Below are 23,325 nucleotides of genomic sequence, written 5' to 3' on the forward strand. Positions count from 1 at the left end.
AGTTCCTGAGCCGGAGCCAGTGTCTGTGTCTGTGTATGTTCCAGTTCCTGAGCCGGAGTCTGTGTCTGTTCCTGAACCTGAGTCGGTGGGGCCAGTTCCAGTGCCAGTTCCGGTGGTGCCAGTTCCAGTGCCTGAGCCGTTGGTGCCAGTTCCAGTTCCTGCGTCGTGGCCGCCCGAGGGGTCTTCACCGCCGTGGCCGCCCGAGGGAAAGTCTCCGCCCTGGCCGCCCGATGGACTGTTGACACCGCCCTGGCCGCCCGAGGGGTCTTCACCGCCATGGCCGCCTGAGGGAAAGTCTCCGCCCTGGCCGCCCGATGGACTGTTGACACCGCCCTGGCCGCCCGAGGGAAAGTCTCCGCCCTGGCCGCCCGAGGGAAAGTCTCCGCCCTGGCCGCCCGAGGGAAAGTCTCCGCCCTGGCTGCCCGAGGGAAAGTCTCCGCCCTGGCCGCCCGAGGGAGAGTCTCCGCCCTGGCCGCCCGAGGGAAAGTCTCCGCCCTGGCCGCCCGAGGGAAAGTCTCCGCCATGGCCGCCCGAAGGGTCGTCTTCGCCATGGCCGCCCGATGGGCCGTCTGCTTTGCCCTGGCCCCCGGCTAAGTCATCACCCCTGTTTCTGTTCCCCTCCATGGTCCTGGCCCTCCATCCCTTCCCCTGATCCTCCACCGTTGCACCTTCCTCCTGGACTTTTGTTGGGTTTCGTGTTTTGTTATGTCTTGGAGCGTCTGGTAGCCGCTCCGTAGAGGGGGGGTTATGTCACAGTGTCTGGTTTATGTTCCTTGGGTCACCACTAGATGTCCTCCTTCCTCACGGTGTCCAGCACACTCTTGAACTACATTCCCCATGATCCTTTTCTTTTCATTGCACTCAGCTGTCCCTTATTACTGATCATTGCACTCAGCCTGTTTCCCATTATCATTGTCATTTCCCTGTGTATAAATACCCTGCCTGTTTAGTGTTTGTCACGGAGTCCTTGTTGTATTTCACGCCACTTCTGTGTCTGTTTCCTGCCTGTTCCTGTTTCTTGTGTTTTGGATTGCTTTATCGGTTTTTGACCCATGCCTGGACTTGACCATTGCTTTTGGATTACCCTTAATAAATCTTATACCGCTATTGGTTCTTCCTTTGTTTCACTAAGTGTGGATCGTGACATTGTGGCCACCAATGCAGATCATATCATAAGTTCTTCCTATACCAGTCACTCTTTATAAGATTGAGCAAGTGTTGAGCAAGTATTCATGTTGGGTGCTCTACTCATCTAAACCTAGATTTCTGAAGTAAATTATTTGTATTTACAACATTATATTTAGATCTTTGCATTTCACTTTGAGAAACATGCTTAACTCATTTATAAAACATAACTGAACTACAGTCTATATACTTGTCTAGAAATACACGACCAAGCACTGAAAATAACATTTCTTATCTGGATCCTGCAATAGTGTAATGAAATAAGACAGAAGATGCAATATTTCCTCTTATTCTGGGAATTTTTATTGTCAGAGAAAAAACAAACAAACATTTATTGTAGTCTTTTAATTAATTATGCAACATTACCAACTGTTGAAACCACCAAATCCACTTTTACCATTGGAAGTGTCCTCTTTTCTGAACTATTTTATGCATTTGCATTGTTAACATTCAAGAACGTTAGAGAAAATAAAGTTTTTGCACAAAATTCTCACTGAACTGAATGCCATAGTTGACCCACAACTGAAGTTTCTGTTGTTAATCACTCAAGCTCATGTCGGTCCAAACCCGTAAGACTTTCCTTCATCTTCAGAACACAAATGAAGATACTTTAGATGAAATCTGAGAGCTTTCTGTTCCTCCACTGACAGCTACGCAACTACCACTTTGACGTTCATAAATAGATCATAAAACGAATCCATATGAATTAAGCGTTTTATTCCAAAATATTCTGAAGAGACTCGATCGCTTTATATGATGAACAGATTAAGTTTAGGCTTGTATTCACACATGAACATTCATCAACACTCATCATTTATGATAAACTGAAGCTAAGTTAAGTCTAACTCTCCTGCAGAATCTGCTTGGCCACACACTAGTGTGAATAATCTAGTGCTCTGAAACCTGGTCCACCATGCATGAGAGACCAAGACATCATGAGATCCTTCACACACACACACACACACACACACACACACACACACACACACACACACACACACACACACTGATCAACAAACTGTGATATTGATTAATTCTCTTGAATATGTGACTTAATTCCCTCGACTTTAACTTTCTGTTCCTGTATTTCTTTCAGTGTTGCTTCTAAGTTTAACATCTTTGTCTTCTGACATCATCTTTAAATGTCTCTGTTTTAATAAAGACAATAATAAAAAGATGAGGATCAATCCAGACACACACACACACACAGATGGAGAAGTTGAGATGAAGCATCTCTGAATGTGTTAAACTGAGTTTAGAGCTGAAAGTCTAGTTGTGCTCGTATCATCCAGACATGTTTCAGTGAGTCTCTCTCTCACACACACACACACACACACACACACACACACACACACACACACACACACACACACGTTTCAGTGAGTCTCATTGTGTCTCATATTTCCTCTCTCTTCTCTGTGTGTCATTGTGTGTTTCTCTTTATTTCACTGACAGAAGTTCAGCTGTGTTATTAATGTGATGAAGAGACAATAAGAGACTCAAGGCAAGGCAAGGCAAGTTTATTTATATAGCACATTTCATACACAATGGCAATTCAAAGTGCTTTACATAGAAGAAATTAAAATAATAAAAGAAATAAGAATAATTAAAACAGTTTATAAAAATAAAATAAAATACAGTACAGTACAAACAGTCGGACGAGCATTGGCACAGTGCTCATTCAGTAAATGCACAGCTAAACAGAAGTGTTTTGAGTCTGGATTTGAACGTGACTACAGTAGGAGCACGTCTGATCTCCTCTGGAAGCTGGTTCCAGCATAATAGCTAAAAGCGGACTCGCCATGCTTAGAGTGAACCCTTGGTACTTCTAGCTGATATGATCCTAGTGATCTGAGTGATCTGTTGGGTTTATATTCAGTGAGCATATCCGCAATGTATTGAGGTCCTAGGCCATTGAATGATTTATATACCAGTAATAATACTTTAAAATCAATCCTAAATTTAACTGGGAGCCAGTGTAAAGACCTGAGGACTGGTGTGATGTGCTCATATTTTCTGGTTCTGCTCAGAATCCTGGCGGCAGCGTTCTGTATGAGCTGCAACTGTCTTATGGTCTTTTTGGGAAGGCCAGTGAGGAGGCCATTACAATAATCCACCCTGCTGGTGATGAAAGCATGCACAAGTTTCTCTAAGTCTTGTCTGGAAACAAAGCATCTAATTCTTGCAATATTTTTCAGATGATAGTATGCTGATTTAGTTATTACTTTGACATGACTACTGAAACTAAGGTCTGACTCTAGTGTCACACCAAGATTCCTGACTTGATGTTTAGTTGTTTGACCCCTAGAGTGAAGGTATGCGTTCACCTTGAGAACTTCATCTTTGTTTCCAAACGCAATGACTTCAGTTTTGTCTTTGTTTAACTGAAGAAAGTTTTGACACATCCAACTTTTGACTTCATCAATGCATTGGCACAGGGAGTCAATGGGGCTGTAATCGTTAGGCGATAGGGCTAAGTAGAGCTGTGTGTCGTCTGCATAGCTGTGGTAAGCAATTTGGTTCTTTCTCATTATTTGGCTCATTGGGAGCATATACAGGTTGAACAGGAGTGGCGCAAGAATTGAGCCTTGAGGGACTCCGCATGTCAAAAGATACTCTAGAATAGTGGTTCTCAACGGGGGGCGTTGGAAGCAAGATTTTTGAAAGGGGGGCGTTCAGGTGTTAATGGGGGGCGTTCACGAGTTTAAATATATATAATGCAAATTTTTGTTCATTTACTTTTGTTCATTTTAAGCATTTAGTAATTTAGTTGTAATAAACACTTTAAGTGGGCTATTTAAAAAGTGTTAGAACTATGTTTTTGTTAAATTATGTTGTAAAACATATGCGCAGAGTGTGATATCATATTGTGTGCGCACGCGCGTCTATGGTGCGCGTGAAAGAATACCTGCTTGAACACAATAAGTGTGTTTCTGAAACTCATTTTTGTAATACATTATGTAGGGAAAACCACTGTTATGAATGTGATATTTTCACATTACGGATGTTAAGTGTCTAAACTAATGACTTTTGATATAAAACTTAAATAGTAATGGCAAATAATTACAAAACTCTAAATTATCCATGATCCACAGGAATACTCCAGACATTCTTTTAAAATATACAACTTATATACATAAACACGCAATACAGCCAAATTGCTCCACGTCATTTATTTTTGTGGAAAGCCAGTGCAGGCCTGAGCGGCGGTCATATTTTGTACCGCCATGCGGTACATCTAGTTAATAAAACAATAATAATTTAATTGTTCATGTGTTTAATCTTGTTAGAAGATTTTTTTTTTTACTGATTATGAACACAAATTAATCACGACAAACCAGATTAATTGTAATTGTATTAATTATACCATTGATGACAACAATCTCATACCAAGGTATTTTAGGCCTACAATTCTAACATTTTTTCATGAAAAATCATGATTGTATTTATTTATTTTTCAAAAGATAAGGTTAATGTAAGCAGCTTCTTGCAATACTCTCCTAAATGCATAATATAACTTTAATGACCGTCCTTTATTTTTCAGTGCATTTGTTTTACAATATATGGCTATTACTGTCATGGGATTAATATTATAACTATTATTATGTAGTAGTGTAATGTAGACAGTCACAACTAAAAGAGGTTTTAATTTTTCTTTAATTTGCTCAGTGAATATGGGTTGGCGCTTTTAATTTGGAACTCTCAAAGTGCACCAGATTGATGAATTAAACATTAAAATGCACAAACCCCCCCACCCCACCCCCCAACCCCCACCCACCCCGGAATGTAGTTCCATTGTATTAATGAAATTCAATTTTGCACTTATTTCATCTGTTAACTCTCATTCATTCCTGGTCGCTCATTAGTTTGGGGGTGGGGGGCGTTCAGGGACCTGGATATTGGATAAGGGGGCGCTGGCCCAACAAAGGTTGAGAACCACTGCTCTAGAACATCATCTCACTGTCTCTGATTTATCATGAGCTCAAAGCATTATGGGTAGAGTCTGTCATCAGGCTATTCTCACTCATCAACACAGTCTCACTGGTGATCCAGAACCAGCATAAAACCCAGGATAGAGTGTGTGTGTGAATGTGGCCTTCTCTGTGTGTATGAGGCGCAGCGTGTTTCTGTCAGAGACGCTGTAGAAGGACAGAGTTCCTGCACTGGGATCCACATACACTCCTACTCTACACACTCCTGTTCTGCTGATGATGGGCTTTACAGGGAGATAAGTCAGTCTGCTATTGTGTGTGAATGCGTAACCGGAGGGAGTGCAGATCAAACTCCAGGACTGATCATTACGTCCAAACCAACACTCAATACCCCGTCCCTTCCTGCTGATGCTCTTATATGACACTGCTATAGACACACCACTCCCACTCCACTCAATCTCCCAGTAACAGCGTCCACACACACTCTCTCTACACAACACTTGAGGATAATAATCAAATCTGTCTGGAAGATCAGGATACGGCTGGAATGTGTAAGTGAGAGTAATCACTCTGTTCTGCTCAGACAGACGGAGGCGTTTTTGCGCTGTGTTCAGATCCAGAGTGAGGCGATGAGGATCTGATGGAGAGAAAACACACATCAGTGAATTACAGAAACTCTCTATCTCGAGTCTTCATTTCAGATCTGTGTGTGTGTGTGTGTGTGTGTGTGTGTGTGTGTGTGTGTGTGTGTGTGTGTGTGTGTGTGTGAGAGTGTGTACTTGTCTACCTATCTAAGTGGGGACCTTGGTGTCGTTACACACTCACCAACAGGGGACCGCCGAGCCAAGTGGGGACTTTTTTCAAGTCCCCTGTTGGTCATGCTTTAAAACATGTTAAAATCAGCTAAAATACGCTCTGATGAATTTTTTCCATTTTTGACCAAGTGGGGACCTACATGTGTGTGTGTGTTTAAGTCCATACTCAGCAGTGCTCCTGTAGGCTGGAGCAGGAACTGCAGTGGCCCATTAACACACGTCGTTCACACTTCTCTATTGTTTGAATGGCTGCTGTCCTAGAGAGGCTCTGAGACTGTAGAGCTGATGTTTAACTGGCTGCTTAGTTCAGGAGCTTTATAATAACTCCACGCTATTATTCATTAGTTAAGCATTAGTAAACAGTTAATTAATTTATAAAGAATTAGTATACATTAATAAGCAGTTTATAAATACAGATATAAATGCTTTATTCCTGTTTTAAAAGCATATCAATAATGTGTTTAATAATTGTATTTTCATACTTTTTTAATGATCAATTTATCATTTCTAAATGAAGTATAGCATTATTTACAAAGCAGTTATTTAGGAGTTGTCAGTGGTTCATAAGATCACCTACAAAGTGTGAGTAAATGATTAAACTATTTAAATGTACATTCATACATATTTATTATTCACACTAGGGCTGTCACGATGTTCGATTTTTCACACCACGGTTATTGTGGCCAAAAGATTTCACGATATCGATATATTGCGATATCTATAGAATCTGGTAAAAATAAATTTTTACTTTGATTATAGTTTTTCTTTTTTTACACAACATAAGGATACTGATAAACACAAGGCACATGCATTACTTCTTGTATACTCAATCTATGGCAAATTTTTGTGAAGGAAGACAAGCATGTGAAGTTTATCTGGTTTCAAACTGAAGCGAAACACTGTCTGAATGTTTCCTGAAGAACTGAAAAGCTCTTAAACCTGTTGCAATGGCGCCAAGTCATGCAGATAGCAGATTTGAACAAAAAAATCAAGTGCAAATACAAATGCAAAAATAAGATAAGTAAAGAAATGGGATATGATCACAGAAACCCACTGTTAACAGGTTAATGCCACGTTTCCCATTCCATGACTAGTAAAATAATCGCAATTAACTCTCTGTAAAATGGCGTAATCCGCAGAGTGATGGACACAGAGATGGGTAAAAAGGTTGGTGGCTACACATTCTGCAGATTGGGTTTAAGGGGATCGCACACGCGGCACACCGGACGAGAAGCGCCACGACGCGTCTAGGACAACTCGAGGTATCGCACACCGGACGCGCACTCTCTCAGTTTATGGCCAGCAATATTGTAATGTTTAAGGACATTATGAAATGAAGATAATGTCTGTCTGTACTATGTTATGTTTGTACTGTACAATTAAATACAATAGTTGCTGAGGCTGCGATCTGAACACTTTACCTCAGAGCATCCGTTAACTGAATGAATTGAGAATCTCACCTGAAAATCCGATAACATCAGCAATTCTCATTCAAGCAGCTGGTTTCTGTGAATGAATGTAATTAAATGTATATTGCAGCATAGGGTGAAGTCATTAACGATGATTTGAGACAAATATAATGTAAATTTAATATAAAACTAGTGTAAATGGCGCTCTGTGTTGCGGCTGGATTTTGAGCCGTTGCTGGGCGCCGAATGACACCGCCGGTGTGTGTACACTCATAGAGAATAATGCGTTCGAATTTTAAAGACGTGCGCTTCTCGTCCGGTGTGCGACCCCCTTTAAGGAGATGTTTTCTTTAGGAGATGTTGTGAGCTTAATTTTTTCGGGTGTGGACAGAGTGTTACACTCTCTCGCTCAGACTACATTCTTCTCAGATTAACGTTAGCTGCGCGGGCGCGCGCTACGACGTCTTCTTATTTGATAGGTGTCCGCGGGTGCACTACAGCCACCTGAGAGGTCAGCCAGGTACTGGCGCTGGAGTATTTACGTGTCATGTTATCATAAGAGTCCTGTTCATTTTAAACATCGTGGTTATCGCCAATACCGGTATATTATCACACTCTAAATTAACACGATGTCGATATTTCATGCTTTGAATATCACGATTATCGTCAACACCGGTATATTGCGACACCCCTAATTCAGACATATAGTAATAGTTCCTTAGTGTGTTTATAAATGGTTTATTAACATGTATTTCTACTGTAATTCAGGTAGTTATAAAGCATTTAGTAGTGGTAAGTTCACTATTTTTGTGAGCTCATCTAAAGTGAGGACTAGTTATGCCTTGTAAAACATTTATAAAGGAGATTTAAAGGCTGTTAATATTTCTATGTTCTCTATCGCTGTGTTGTGTTTGTTTCCTTCTTCTGTTTAGAAGAAAACTGAGTCTTTAAATCTCCTTTATAAATTATTTACAAGGCATAACTAGTCCTCACTTTAGCTCACAAAATAGTGAACTGACCACTACTAAATGCTTTATAACTCCTGAATCTACAACATTTACTCACACTTTCTAAGTGATCTTATTAATCACTGACAACACCTAAATAACTGGTTTAAAATAATGCTATACTGCATTTAGAAATGATAAATTGATAATTAATAAAGTATTTTTAAAACATGCCAAGAGGGGATCTGCAACTCAATGTTATAATTATAATGTAATTATTATTATATTATTAAGATATTAATAAAGTGACTGACAGTACTGGCTGCCTATTAATTAAAACATCATTTCTACTCTAAAAACAAAAATCAATAGACATGCCCTTATTTTTCTGTTTCCTTTGTTTCTAGGATGATGATGTACAGAGATAGTCAGTTTTTGAAATATTGCTCAATTTAAATGCAACCAAACATGTGTCGCTCGTTACCATCCAACAGTGGACCCTTCTTGAAGATCTAATTCAAACTTTTGAGTTGATTTGCTTCATCTGGTCATTTTGAAGAAACAGAAAGGTCTTTTTTATAATATAACTTCAAATATGCAAAAAATATATATATATAATTAAACATACCAAGATGGAATCTCAACTCTGAACGATCTCTACCTATACAAGTGGGGACTCACAATAGCCTGCAATGGAACTGTGTGTGTGTTTGTGTGAACAGTTAAGTCTGTCTTTATTTGTAACTATAAGTTATATATATAGGCCTTCATAGATACTTTCTATGCCTGGTTATGCAGTACCTAACAATTTACTTGCCATTGTTATGTGCCATTGCACACACACACACATACATGTCTATATTACTAACAGACCAATGTCGCTCTACACTGACCAAGTGGGGACTTTCTGAACGATCTCTACCCATACAAGTGGGGACTCTGCAATGGAGCTGTGTGTGAGTGAGTGTGTGTGAGTGTGTGAACAGTGAAGTGAACTGGCAGTGAAGTCTGCCTTCATGATGTAACTATATATATATATATATTAGGGCTGTGACATTAACTGGATTAATCTGCGTTATTTTTTTTAACGCGTTAATTTCGATTAATTAATCTGAGAAAAAATAACGCGTTAAAAAAAATAACGCAGATTAATCCATTCCGTATTGACCTTTGAACCTGGAGCCGTTCTAGCCACCATTCGACTGTAAAATGAAGGAGGGAGACGAGAACGCGCTGGCGCTGCCTGGATCATTGATTGGAACATTTACTTATAAAAAAACAGCCGGCATTTCAACGTTGATTCACCAAAACGAATCAACGTTGAAATCGTGACGTTGTTTCACCGTTGATGTCGTGACGTTGTTTCACCGTCTCTTCTTTCAATATGGGTGAATAAAGATTGTATGTCAACGTTGTTGAACCAATGTTGAATTATGCTTCGGTTTTGCAAATTGAATCAACGTTGATATCGTGACGTTGTTTCACCGTATTACCTTTCATCATGGGATAATGAGTCATGACAATGCTGACTGAATTTGTGATTAACTGTACACTAAAATATTGTTAACTGTCAAATTACTTGCAGCAATGGCTTAATTAAACACATTTAATACAAATATAACACATGCTCAAGATTGTGAAACAAGTTTTATTCTGAAAAAACAAGTCTAAAAATACTTTCTAAAACAGATGAAAAACATCTCAAACTTTAAATTGCAGCATTTTCGAAGTAATGTTAAAAACCTGTAAAGCAAGTGTAAATAATGTTTATAATTTAATGTTTAATATCAAATTAAATATAATTTATATAATTTAATAATGTTCAATAATTTAATAATGTTCAATTGTATTGTATTGATTATTTGCTAGGCACAATTATTTCAATGCTCACCCTTTGAACATTTGAACATTATTTCAATAACATGTTCAACACAATTATTTTTAATTGATTGACAGCCCTAATTTATATGCAATTAAAATGCGATTAATTTCGATTAATTAATTACAAAGCCTCTAATTAATTAGATTAATTTTTTTAATCGAGTCCCGGCCCTAATATATATATATACTGTATATATATTTAGTATATTATATAGTATATATTATATATTACGCCTTTTATTGTTCATAATATAATTTTTCTTATTTAACGCTTATTTTCTCTCTTCATACTGTAGATGCTTTCTATGCTTGGTTATGCAGTCCCTTTAGGGTTTATGGGATTAATCAAACAGAAATAGCTCTTTAAGGTAACGATTTCAGGTGACCTATATTTAATATAGTGTAAAGCATACTTCATACAGTGAATAATGATTTTCTTAATTTAAAATGAACTTCGCGTCCCCAGTTGTTTGGCTGCTTTGTACATTTCTTGCCATCACAAACACACTGTAAAGATTTTGGAGGTCAATCTCAAAATGTTATGTAGACTTGCTGAACATTTTTAGTTGGTTCAGTTGAAATATATGAAGTAGGGATGTTCGTTTAACATTTTGTTTTCTGACTGACAGCTGATGCTTGTTAACCAGTCAGGGGTGCGTTTCCCGAAAGCATCGTTGGCCAACTATGGTCGCAAGTTCATCGCAATGTCCATTGAACTCTATTGGTAACGACGGAACTTGCGACCATAGTTGGCCAACGATGCTTTCGGGAAACGCACCCCAGATCAGTTAACTGACATGATTTGAAGGTTAGATTAGAATTAAATGGAATTAGAATAGATAATAGTCTGTGACTGATTCAAATACCTCAAACATGTAGATTTACATGTGCAAATAGCAGCATTAATAACAGAACATGAGGATTCACACACAGTCACATCAAGCACCGGCAGTGCTTCTGTGAACACAGTAAACCAGAATAAAACTGTATATATAACTGTATATATAATAAATAGGCCAACTTAAATGAACACTTAACAAAACTAAAGTGCAATAAATAATACACGCTTTAGGGTCTGTTTACATGACATAATTTTCAACTGAAAACTGAAAACGTTTCGGCCGTTCATTTAAACGAAAATGACATTTTGGGGGCCTGACAATGCAAGCTTTTGAAAACGAGTTTCAAAGTGCAAGGTTTTGAAAACGATGCCTTTACCATCTGCATGTAAACAAAATAAATGTGAATTTGTGAAATTGGTATGTCATTCCAACCCGGTCACACTAAATGCTTCTCTATAGCACACATTGTGTTTATCGCGCAATTCATACGCGAAAATGAGTTTTTACGTGTATGTGATACGCATGGGTGGGTTTAGGGCAGTGGTTCTCAACTCCAGTCCTCGGGGCCCACTGCTCTGCACATTTTGTATGTCTCCCTTATTTAACTCACCTGAATCAGATCATCAGCTCATTAGGAGAGACTCCATGAACTGAACTGAACGTGTCAGATAAGAGAAACATACAAAATGTGCAGAGCAGCGGGTTTAGGTTTAGTAGTGGTGTGTAATATGTTTGGTTAGAATTAGTGTTGTAGGGTGTGTGTGTGTGTATTACATGCAATAAAGTGCGTATCATATGCATGTAAAAAACTCATTTCCGTGTAAATATTGCACGATAAATACAATGCATGCTATAGAGATGCATGTTCCTGAGATCAGGCTGGGCATGCACAAGTAGGCTAACATGTTCACATGCGTACTTTTCATCAGTTGTTCACATGTTCATGAGTATTACGTGTTTGCCGGGGTTTTTTTTTTTTTTTTTGGACAAAATACTGGCCTGGCTTGCATAATACAGCCCTTTTAGTGTTTATAAGGGTTTGTTTGTAAACAATGTTATAGTTGTATTTAACAATATTTTACATTTTGCACGCAGTTGTGTAGTGTATTACTTTAGTTTGAAAATGACTTGCATTATCTTTTTAACTGTTAAATTCTCATTAATTTCTCTTTTATTATGCTTAGATGAGGTTAAATCTTGGCTTGCTCAAAACTTTTTGTCTTTAAATGAAGACAAAACTGAGGTGATAGCTTTCACCCCACTGATCATTTTAAGACCCCCAGCATCGATTTGAGGAGCTTATCTGCATTCAGATCTACACATGTGCGGAATATGGGGTGTGCTTTTAGATGGGCCTTTACAATTTGACAAACAAATATCTTCTGTAATTGGATCTAGTTTCTATCAACTCCGTCTTTTGTCTAAAATTAAGCACTTCCTAACTGACAAAACACTAGAGATGGCTGTTCATGCTTTTATTACTTCCCATTTAGACTACAGCAACTCATTGTATTGCAGTATTTCCAAGTTACAAATCGCTCGCCTTCAACTGGTCCAAAATGCTGCAGCAAGATTTATTAAAAATCGTAAATATGATCACATGATGATGATGATACATTTTATTTATATTGTGCTTTTCTCCGACCCAAAGTGCTACAAAAACATTATATGGTACCCATATATGTGTATATGAAGAGTTCAGATGCAAAAGCCTCTAAGTGCCATCTGAAATTTTCTTCTAGAATGCTAATTTTTATAAAGCTTGTATATTTAAGTTCAATAATTTCACTTAAATGGCAATGCAGATTACCTATTAATTGTCATTTAAGTGAAATTACTTAACTTAAATATACAAGCTTTATAAAAATTAGCATTCTAGAAGAAAATTTCAGATGGCACTTAGAGGCTTTTGCATCTGAACTCTTCATATATATATATATATATATATATATATATATATATATATATATATATATATATATATATATATACTAACATAGCAAAAGTTAATGATAGTGCATTTCAAATACCTAAAAATTGTCAAGTCATTTGTAAATTTTGTTCAAGTCAATCTTATGGGTTGTGGTCTCTCAGACATTGGCAGTAATAAAAATAAAATAAAAACATTGTTTCCCTTTGGATTTAAATTACACTTGATACTGGGCATCATTACATTTTTTCCCTGACTGACAGGGGATGCTTGTAACCCGATCATAATCTGTTATCCGACAAGATTAGAATGTTATATTCTAATTAAATTAAAATAGAATGTATGTATTCCTCAATACTTATCACTTCTTTCAAAGCTCTTCACTCCATTGTCTTAACCAACTTTCAGCTTCACTGCAGTTCATTTCACATTCAAAAGCATTAAAACTACCAAAACACATCATTCATGTCTCAAATTAAGTCATTCTTTCAGAACTCTAGTGAAGGTTTCAGCCAACAAACATAAATTAAATATACAAAACAAAAAAACAAATTTTCTGCTGTTCAGAATTCAATGCAGTTTATGTTACATGGTTCATGTTTACATTAATGTACAACATGATTTCCTTTTCTATAGATGGTGATGAAAATGAAAGACTAAGACTAACACAGTCTTGGAAAAATATGTAAGCATGTGCAAATAAGCCTGTATAGTAAATCAAGTTCTGTTGGTCTTTGTGTTTAAGTGAGAAATGAATTCCTTTAAATTGAAAGATCTTAATGTTTATAAGATCTTTCAATTATGTTTAACAGTTTTGAGCGTATAAAAGAGTGTATAAAAATGGGCTCTGAGTTTTGGCAGTGGTTGTGTCTAAGTGAAATATGTAGTTTGGAAGATGTAGTCACTGAATGCATTAATACAACATTGAATGACACAGACATTTGCAACACAGTAATACCGTAATACAGTAATATAAAAATATATTCAGAATCTAAAAAATTAAATACTATCAAAACAATTAGATGTAGCTGAACACATACAGGTATTAATCTTTCAGTTTCATCACCATCTATAAAAAGGGGAAACTTGGGGGGAAATGTGAACTGTACTGTAAACAATGAACATGTGACATAAAATACTGTGAATTCTGAACACCATAAAACAGCAGAAATATGTTATAATGCTACCTGTTATTTGTGTTGTTTTTATTTAACGTGTGTTTTTTGGGTAAAACCTTTTCTAGTGTTCTGGAAGAATGAGTTGATCTGAGACATGAATGAAGTTTCAGTGCATTTTGAATGTGAAATGAACTGCTGTCAAGCTGTAAGTTGGTTTGGAGAAGATATCATGGTCTTTTAACCTGATATCATTTAAGATATAATTTAAGACTGTAGTATAAATGATTGAATGATTTAACCATAACTCATTACTATCCTTGATATTCTAAAATAGGTATTTTTTATATAGGTATGTAGACTCTAGTGTGTGTGTATTGAGTTTAGTGTGTGTGTATAGAGTGCCGAAGTTATGACGTCACTTTGTAGGCCAACCCGGAAGTTAGCGGCGCATGGGTTCCCTCGATCGAAAAGCTATGCATTTTCCCCATAGACTTTTGGAATATCGCAAAAAATAAGATCTTTGTTCAACAAAGAGTTGTGACCCTTACATGTTTTGTCTATCAAGATAATCTTTACAAGTTGATCCAAAATTTATACATTTTGAAGCCTAAATAAAGCCGTCAGATATAAAATGCTAACGGTAGGCTATCAACGGACTACAGCACACCATGGTCGCGGATCAACGTCATCATCAAGCTTCCACAAGCTTCAGCTTTAACTAATGCTGTTTACAAATACAATCATATTATTATAAGTGGGTAAAAGCCAAGTTCACAAATATCAGGGTGCAGGACCCACCCTTTCTATAATTATATCCAAACAAGTTACAATAAAAGTTAATAAACCAGTTATTATTTTTTATATTTTAATTAAACACATTTCTCGACGTAACGTTAGCCTTTAATAAAACTGCAGCGGATCTAATCTATTAAACAGTGGCAAAGTAAACAAGCTTTTAGATATTTTAAGAGAAAGACAAAAGGTATTTTAGCTGTTGATTTGGTTATGAAAAACGTTTATTCTTGCTAGCCTTTTTAACTCCACCTGACCGTCAAAGCAACATTAGCGTGTTAAGCAATATGCACCATTAAAGTTTCGTCGTGGCCACATTAAGGCAGTAAATACGGTGTTCACATGGAAATCATCGTTGTGTGAGCTTACCTTACGGCACGAACCCAGAGTCTCCGCTGGGTAACATCGGACGGAAAACGGTAAAACGAGCATCTTTCATTCGACGACTTGTGGTTGCATCTCGGGACAAAACAAAACACCATTGTCGAACTACAGTCTCTCCACAGAAATAAAGAACTGGTAATCGGTTACCTTAATATCAGAATTCTGTGTACAACAATATTTGGAAAAACTACAATTTGAAAAGACTAAATATAACGTTATGTATATTAACTGAAAGGTAAACTTCTAAGAACGTGAGGCTGAAACAAACTTTATTATGAACAATGCACAGGACAATACACTACAAATACTGTGCAACCTGCACAACAAAAACTGACATGTACAGACCAGAGGATAATAACATAATATATAGAAGGGGAAAATAAAAAATTACACAGTTCCTTCAGGAGATGAAATGTTCTTGTAGCCTTCATATTTTTGAAACGCGGGCTATGAGAGATTTCATGTTTGTCATGATGACGTCTAAAGTCCCCGCCAAAGGATGTAGTCCCTTTTAGCAACTTGTTAGCAACCACCGTTTTTAAGACACAATAAAGTTTTTAAAAATCACAAGCAGGTTATAACTGGTGTGTTTTATGTCATAGATCAAAACGTGAAAATATTTAGAGGCTTTGTTAACCACAGACCTTATTTCAGGCGATTTAGCAAAAACCCATTCAAAAAACCCATAGACTTTAGGGCGAGGGAACCCGTAGTGCTAAAATGCTAACTCACTTCCGCGTTTTGGCCTACAAAGTGACGTCATAACTTCGGCACTCTATTGAGTTGTTGCACTTCCCCCCCACACGCAATTTACATATCAATGCAGGAAGGCCTGAAAGGCCAGTGTTTGTCTCAGGTGAGAAAACAGGCCAACAACCCTCACAGTACTGTTACCAATATATGTGCAACTTCTCAAATAAACTAAAATAAACTAGAGAAAACACTGGGATTTACCCTGCCAAATGAAATTAAATTACAGGTTTTTACAATCGCTAGGACACATTTCTCAATATTTAGGTACATTTTCAAAACTCTTCACTCAGTTCTCCTAACCAACTTACAGCTTGACAGCAGCTCATTTCACATTCAAAATGCAAGAAAGTGTAAGAGAGTACTCATCACTTCAATCAATTTACGAATCGATGGTTATTAAAAATGCACAGACAATAGTGAGTGATTCAAGCCATCTTTTATTTCCAATGTGTCAGCTTCTGCCATCAGGGAGACGGTATAGAGTCCCACTGAGTAAGAGTAACCGTTACAAAAAATCATTTATTCCTGTATCTATTAATATGTTAAATAGCAAGATGTAGTAATGTAGTCGTCTTTTTAAACTCTTTTTGGTTTGTGTGTGTATGTATATGTTGTGTACTAATGCAGCTTTGAGTCCAAGACAAATTTCCTGAAAAAGGACAATAAAGTAAAGTATACTAACTAACTGTTTAACATTACTGTACTAAAATATTCTTAAGTTTCCCCTTTTGTATATAAACTGAAAGCCTAACACTTGTGTTGGTGTTTAGTTACATCTAAATGAAGTTCCTAAACGCAAGTTAGGGAGGAGTGAGCCCATCTAATCTTTCAATCAACAGCCTGAGTATATAAGCAGCCGCTTACCTCTCTCTTGCATCAGCTGTTCCAGTATCCCTCCACCTCCCCAAACTCCACCTTCATCTCAGGTACCTTGCCCTTCAATTATCATATCCTACTTTTAGCCACTGGGGGGGGTATATCAAAGCTCGAGTTGAAGCTGCTTCATCGAGCCCCTCTTCAGTGGACAGCAAGCCAAATAAGTTTAACCTAATATCTTAAAGATTTTATGGGCAAACAAACTCGTTAATTATTATGATAATATTAGATTTTAGAATCAGAATATCTATTTCAATATGATATTACTAATATTGCTTATTATTTTTTGTGTTGTTAGGTTTTTTAAAAAAAAAAAGTTTAACAGTTTGTAAACATGTACAAATTAGCCTGTATAGAACATAAAGTTCTGTTGGAGTTTGTGTTAAAGAATAATTCATGTAAATGGCACAAACTGCATTCAACGACATCTTTCAAAGCAGTGATCCACAGTTTAGCTCACATAGACGGATGGTGTGATCACTGTGTGAAGATAGTTTTAAAAAGTGACTTTAGTATAGAGAAATTGAAATTGTATTTGTGTTTGGAATAATCATTAATTTAGTTTCATTGTAAATATAGTGCTAAGATTTTGTATTTAATTACTATTCCTGCAGAAATGCACAAAGTTTGCCATCATTCTATTTTATTTTATTTAATCTGTGTGTTAGCATTTGAAAAATGCTAGTACATCCTGGGATAGATCCAGGGATGAGGATCTAGCAATATTGCTGGGAACAGTCCCAGAATCGATCCTGTGTGAAATAAAGGCAGAATGAATGCCATGTCATGTCTTAACAGTATCTTTGCAGGATGTGTGTGAACACACACTGATTTCAGAAAATCCCTGGTAGTGTGAATGAACAGAAATCAAACAATCCCGGGACAAATTATCAGTGTATTTTCTGGAATCTCTGTGTGAATGGGGCTTATGTGTGCTAAACTGTGGACAATTTATTATTGCTTTGGCAAAAAAATTATTAATTTCTCACTTAACACAAACACCAACAGACATGTATGTTCTATACAGGCCAATTTGCAGATGTTTACATTCTCTAATCAAAACTGATGTTCAAAACCTAATATTTAAATATATTCTGAACCTAAAAAAACAATTAAAAAAAAAACAATTATATTTAACTAAACACCTATACAAGTGTTACTCTGTTTCATATTTTTTGTACAGTATTGTAAACTTGGATAATGTAACATTAACTGCACAGTAGATAGTGTAATTCTTGTTTTATTTATTTTTTAAATACATTTTTACAAAAGAAAACTTTACAAAATAAATTTGGCAGAGTAAATCCCAGCGTTTTCTCTAGTTTATTTGAGTAGTTGCGCAGATACTGGTAACAGTACTGTGAGGGTTGTGAGGTATTTAGGCCTGTTCCTCACCTGAGACAAACACTGGCCTTTCAGGCCTTCCTGCATTGATATGTAAATTGCGTGTGGGGGGAAGTGCAACAACTCAATACACACACACTAGAGTCTACATACACAAGAAAAAATACCTATTTTAGAATATCAAAAATAGTAATACTAAAAAATGCTGGGTTATTTTTATCTACCCAACCGCTGGGTTATGAAATGTTTTACCCATTATGGGTTATTTATATGGAAGTTGGGTTATTTTGTGCAACTCATGTGTTGAGTCAAAATCCATCAATCCAACATTATATCGTTTGACCCAGCACGTGGGTTGTTTGTGCTTCGAACGTCATCATATCGCCACCAGAGTCCACACACCGAGCGCTTGTCACAGCAGAGAACCTGACTGATCATCTAGCGAGGCAAACAAATAATAAAAGGTATGTGTACACTACATGTCTAATTCACATTGTCTGTGTTGCGTTACCTATTAAATTACTATCTGTATTCACCTTATTTTCGAACGCGGAAGTAAATATGGGTCCAGTTTCCGGTTTTTGTGCGGCACTTCCGTTTCCTCGCTTCTCTGGGCTAACTAACGATATCGATTGCGAAGGATTATGCAGAGTTGACAGAAAAATGTTACACATGGCCTTAGCAGATGAATACAACAAAGAACTAAAGCCCCGCCTCACCCAGGTCGGGTACCGGACTTAGTTGAAAACACTCATGCATCTATAGCTGGCAGATTGCCAAAACTTCGCCGGCGCCTTCAGCACCGCCCTAAACACGGTCAAGCCAACGCTGGACTAAGTTAATATATCTATGGAGGTAGGCTATTTTGTCATGTCAAATGTATTAATAATGTCATCAGAATGATAGCAATAAGTAGATGGCTATAAATAATTATAAATCATACAAAATAAATGCCATGATCATGCCATGATGACTAGATTTTATACAGGGGTACTATAATGATTTTGTTTCTCCTTGGAGTTTTTATTCAGACATCGTAGCCCAGCCACTTTTCTGGTATCGGGTGGTCTTCTGTAGGTCTTGTGTTCACGAAATGAAAAGAACAAACATACGGTCGTTTCTTCAAATTGGCTGCGTGGCGTGTCCGTTATTTCGGCTCCCATGTTAACAGGTTATTTAGAGCTTGCAGACTGCTTGCGTGACGCGCGCGTCTCAGGGAAACCGCGTGCATGCTAGAAATAGAATCGACGCCTATTCTTCACGCGACACGCAAGCGTTTTGGAAGCGTTTCGGAAGCATTTCCAGGCAAAATAGAATAGGAAAATATGTTTGTATGTCATTTTGATATGAATACATATTAATAAATGACATTTTGATGTTTGAATTTAGGTTTTAACATAAATGCAGATATAAATGTAAAAAAATTATGTAGCCTATTTTGCCGTCAATACTGCCGACGTTGTCTTTGCTGCTATATATTTATGTTTAACATTAAGTGCCTTCCACAACTCTCTCCCCATATGTCGAATATATCACCAATGAGGCTTATCATGTCACCTAGCAGCAGCAACGCCGCGTCAGACACGTTTGACGCAGCCAGTGTGTCGCCGGTCGTAGGGCGCCTGATTATTAAAATGTCAATGATTTCGATGATTAAAACACTCCTGCTCCAAGTAAATCTTTCTTTTGTGCCAGTTATTATGACAACCTCTAACTGCACAAACAATCCCGGTCTTCCTCGAAGCCATAACGATGAGTTAGTTGTTACGAACAACGCTCGCCAGTGACCGGAAGTGCCTGACCGGAAGTCTCGCACAAAATACCGTCAACTGGCTGCGTCCGTATTTCCGTTAAAAATAAGGTGAATATTGTCGATGTCGAGGCTAGTTGGTTGGTTTGGCTAACAACGTAGCTAACGTTAGCCATTTAGCCGTTATCAGCACGGATAGCCTGCTTATTTGGTCTGAATTACATTTTTGTAAGGTGTTATACATTAAGCAAAAGTTTATTTTTATTCATGCGGAGATGTGGGACTTGAAAGTAAATCATTGCAGGATTAGTGTAAGAATATAGTCTTTTGTGGTGAGAAACCGGGACAATTTTGAAAACTGAAAGGAGGACTCTGTGCGTGCCTGCGCCCCCTCACATCTTCTGAAGCCGGTTGCACCAACAGGGCTTTACTAAGCCTGGTCCTAACTGCTAAGTAGGTCTTAGTTAAGACCAGTCTTTAGAGTTGACTTAATGTCAGTTGCACCAATCAAACTTAAGCCTAGGCTTAACTACGCCTGGTCTTAGTGTTGCGCGTTCATGTGAATGACCACGGAACTATAGCAGTTGACTAGCAGCGTGCGTTGCTAGGTTATGCTGTAAACTACCTTCCGCTGTTTTGTTAACTTGTAGCCGTATCAGTCGACACGCGGTGGATTTGTGGACATTAATCATGTCTCCAACAGTGTTTTGAAACGCACCATTTGCATAAAAACATAGCGCTATTAAGAGCTGTACTGCTGGTGTCAATGCTGCGTTGTGGTTCGACCGGGTTCGACACAAACTGTAACTGTTTATCTCTCCGACAGAATCGAACCCTCATTGTAACAATGTAAATGTCCAATGGATTGCTTCTGTCCCTAACTCTCTCCCGTCTAATTTTTTGTGATTGATACATGTATCCCTTGTGCTTTTTGTTTAATAATAAAATAATAATAATAAAAAAAAAGAATAATAATAAAAAAAACTCTCTCCCGTCTAAAAGCCCGCTATGTCTTTACTGCTGAGTTATCAAGTGGTTACTATAGAAACACTATCTGTCGGATAACGGCTATTAACGCTATTATATACCTAGATTTTGAATTTACGCCTGCTACTGTCTAGGTGTAAGATTTACGTCCGGTCTTAGTGAGAAGAGGATTTAAGCCTGGATGGTGCAACTGTCATAACTTTTAGGTCGGACTTAGAATGCTGAGTTAAGACCTACTTACCTTAAGACCAGACGTAAGCCCTTTTGGTGCAACCGGCTCCTGAGGATTTGGTGCGACGTGACGCGGTGTCTCCTGTTTCATCAATTTGTCCTGTTATTTTGCAGGTACTATTGTTACAACAACTTGATAATATGCACATGAGATCTGTAATGTAAATGTATATGTTCATACCGCAGATATTTCGGGTAACGTTAATGACGTTCAGGGTTGTGAATATGTTGAATATAAGTCTATGCAGACTGTCCGCCATTTTGTGAAAAAAAACACAAATAACAGGTAGCATTATAACATTTCTGCTGTTTTCTGTTGTTCAGAATTCACAGTATTTTATGTCACATGTTCATTGTTTACAGTAAATAAAAAGGGGAAACTTGGGAGGGGGGAAATGTGTACACATTTCCCCCCTCCCAAGTTTCCCCTTTTTATAGATGGTGATGAAACTGAAAGATTAATACCTGAATGTGTTCAGTTACATCTAATTGTTTTGATAGTATTTAATTTTTTAGATTCTGAATATATTTTAATACGGTATTACTGTAGAAGTGTTGCAAATATCTGTGTCATTCAATGTTGTATTAATGCATTCAGTGACTACATCTTCCAAACTACATATTTCACTTAGACACAACCACTGCCAAAACTCAGAGCCCATTTTTATACACTCTTTTATATGCTCAAAACTGTTAAATATAATTGAAAGATCTTATTAACATTGAGATCTTTCAATTTAAATGAATTAATTTCTCACTTAAACACAAAGACCAACAGAACGTCTCGGTTACGTATGTAACCCTCGTTCCCTGAGTAGGGAACGGAGACGTTACGTCGGATGACGACGATTGGGGTTTCGCTTAGAAAGCCTGTCATCTTCGAGTATATAAAACGAGCCAATGGCAATGAAATGCCATGGGTCTGCGGAATTTGCATAGCGTATCTCCGCCCACCGCAGGGGGTATATAAGGAAGTACGCTGGCAACATGCAGATATGTCTTCGCTGAGGAGCCGAGACTGAACTCAGGCGTTCCCAGCGGTACAGCGGAAGTGGCAGGAAGACGTAACGTCTCCGTTCCCTACTCAGGGAACGAGGGTTACATACGTAACCGAGACGTTCCCTTTCGTGGTCACTCCGAGTTACGTTGGATGACGACGATTGGGGTTCCAGTCTAATCACGCCACCTCGGCTGTCATCCAGTGCCCTGCGTAAGTCTGAGCTCCCTGTTGTGAGACTAGCACGAACGAAGGAGTCCTACTTAACACAGGAATACCAAGGTACACTGGGAAGCATATCTCAGGAGAAATATGCAATTATGCCCAACCATAAGGGGGGGACTTGAGAGACACATATGACCCGGAGGGATGCATATGGAGTATCACTGAGGTGTCCAGCCGCAGGTGGAATATTTAAACCCCAGGGGTGGCAAGGTGGCTTGCCAAGGGAAAGACACACGCTCAAAAGAGACTTACAGTGGAAATACACATGTGGGGGTCGCCCAGAGGGGGGACCATGCACATGGAGGCACCTAGTCAAGGGCAAAAGCTGCGTTATGGCAGATTGGCATAACTCAGGCGCTGACGTCACCGGTGCTGGAGGAAACTCAGAGCTTATCAGACTCACCTGAGAAGAAAATCGCACGTATCCCGTCCGTGGAGAGGAATGGCGAGCAAGCGAAGACACCTGAGCAGAATCTAGTACCGGCTGGTTGAAGCGAGTACATGGAAAGAAACTGGCTCTACTCGGAGATTATAGAATCTCGCGAATGTGTTGGGTGTCGCCCAGCCTGCAGCTCTACAAATGTCTGTTAGCCAGGCGCCATGCGCTAGAGCCCAAGAGGAAGCCACACTACGAGTGGAGTGGGCTTTCACACCAAGGGGGCATTGACGACCTTGCTGCTGGTATGCCAAAGCAATGGTATCCACTATCCAGTGAGATAACCTTTGCTTTGAGAGAGCCTTTCCCTTCAGCTTCCCACCATAACATACAAAGAGCTGGTCTGAGGTCCTGAAACACTGCGTTCTGTCTACGTAAGCACGAAGGGCGCGTACTGGACAGAGCAGTGCCAAGGCTGGGTCTGCCTCCTCCAAGGGCAGCGCTTGCAGTTTCACTACCTGGTCTCGAAAGGGTGTGGTAGGAACCTTGGG

The 23,325-nt window shown here is 38.4% G+C and overlaps 1 protein-coding gene across 1 annotated transcript in view; it reads right to left on the reverse strand.

Annotated features, from left to right (window-relative positions):
* Nucleotides 1-2,691: 2,691 nt before the first annotated feature.
* LOC307157232 (NACHT, LRR and PYD domains-containing protein 3-like) overlaps nucleotides 2,692-23,325 on the reverse strand; it is a 103,904-nt gene continuing 83,270 nt past the window's right edge. The window contains exon 10 of the mRNA XM_079869079.1: nucleotides 2,692-5,754. Coding sequence (XP_079725205.1) covers nucleotides 5,213-5,754 — 542 coding nt within the window. The 3' untranslated portion in view covers nucleotides 2,692-5,212. The remainder of the gene's footprint in view (nucleotides 5,755-23,325) is intronic.

Source organism: Squalius cephalus (assembly GCF_949319135.1).
Source record: "Squalius cephalus genome assembly, chromosome: 4".
Taxonomy (NCBI): domain Eukaryota; kingdom Metazoa; phylum Chordata; class Actinopteri; order Cypriniformes; family Leuciscidae; genus Squalius; species Squalius cephalus.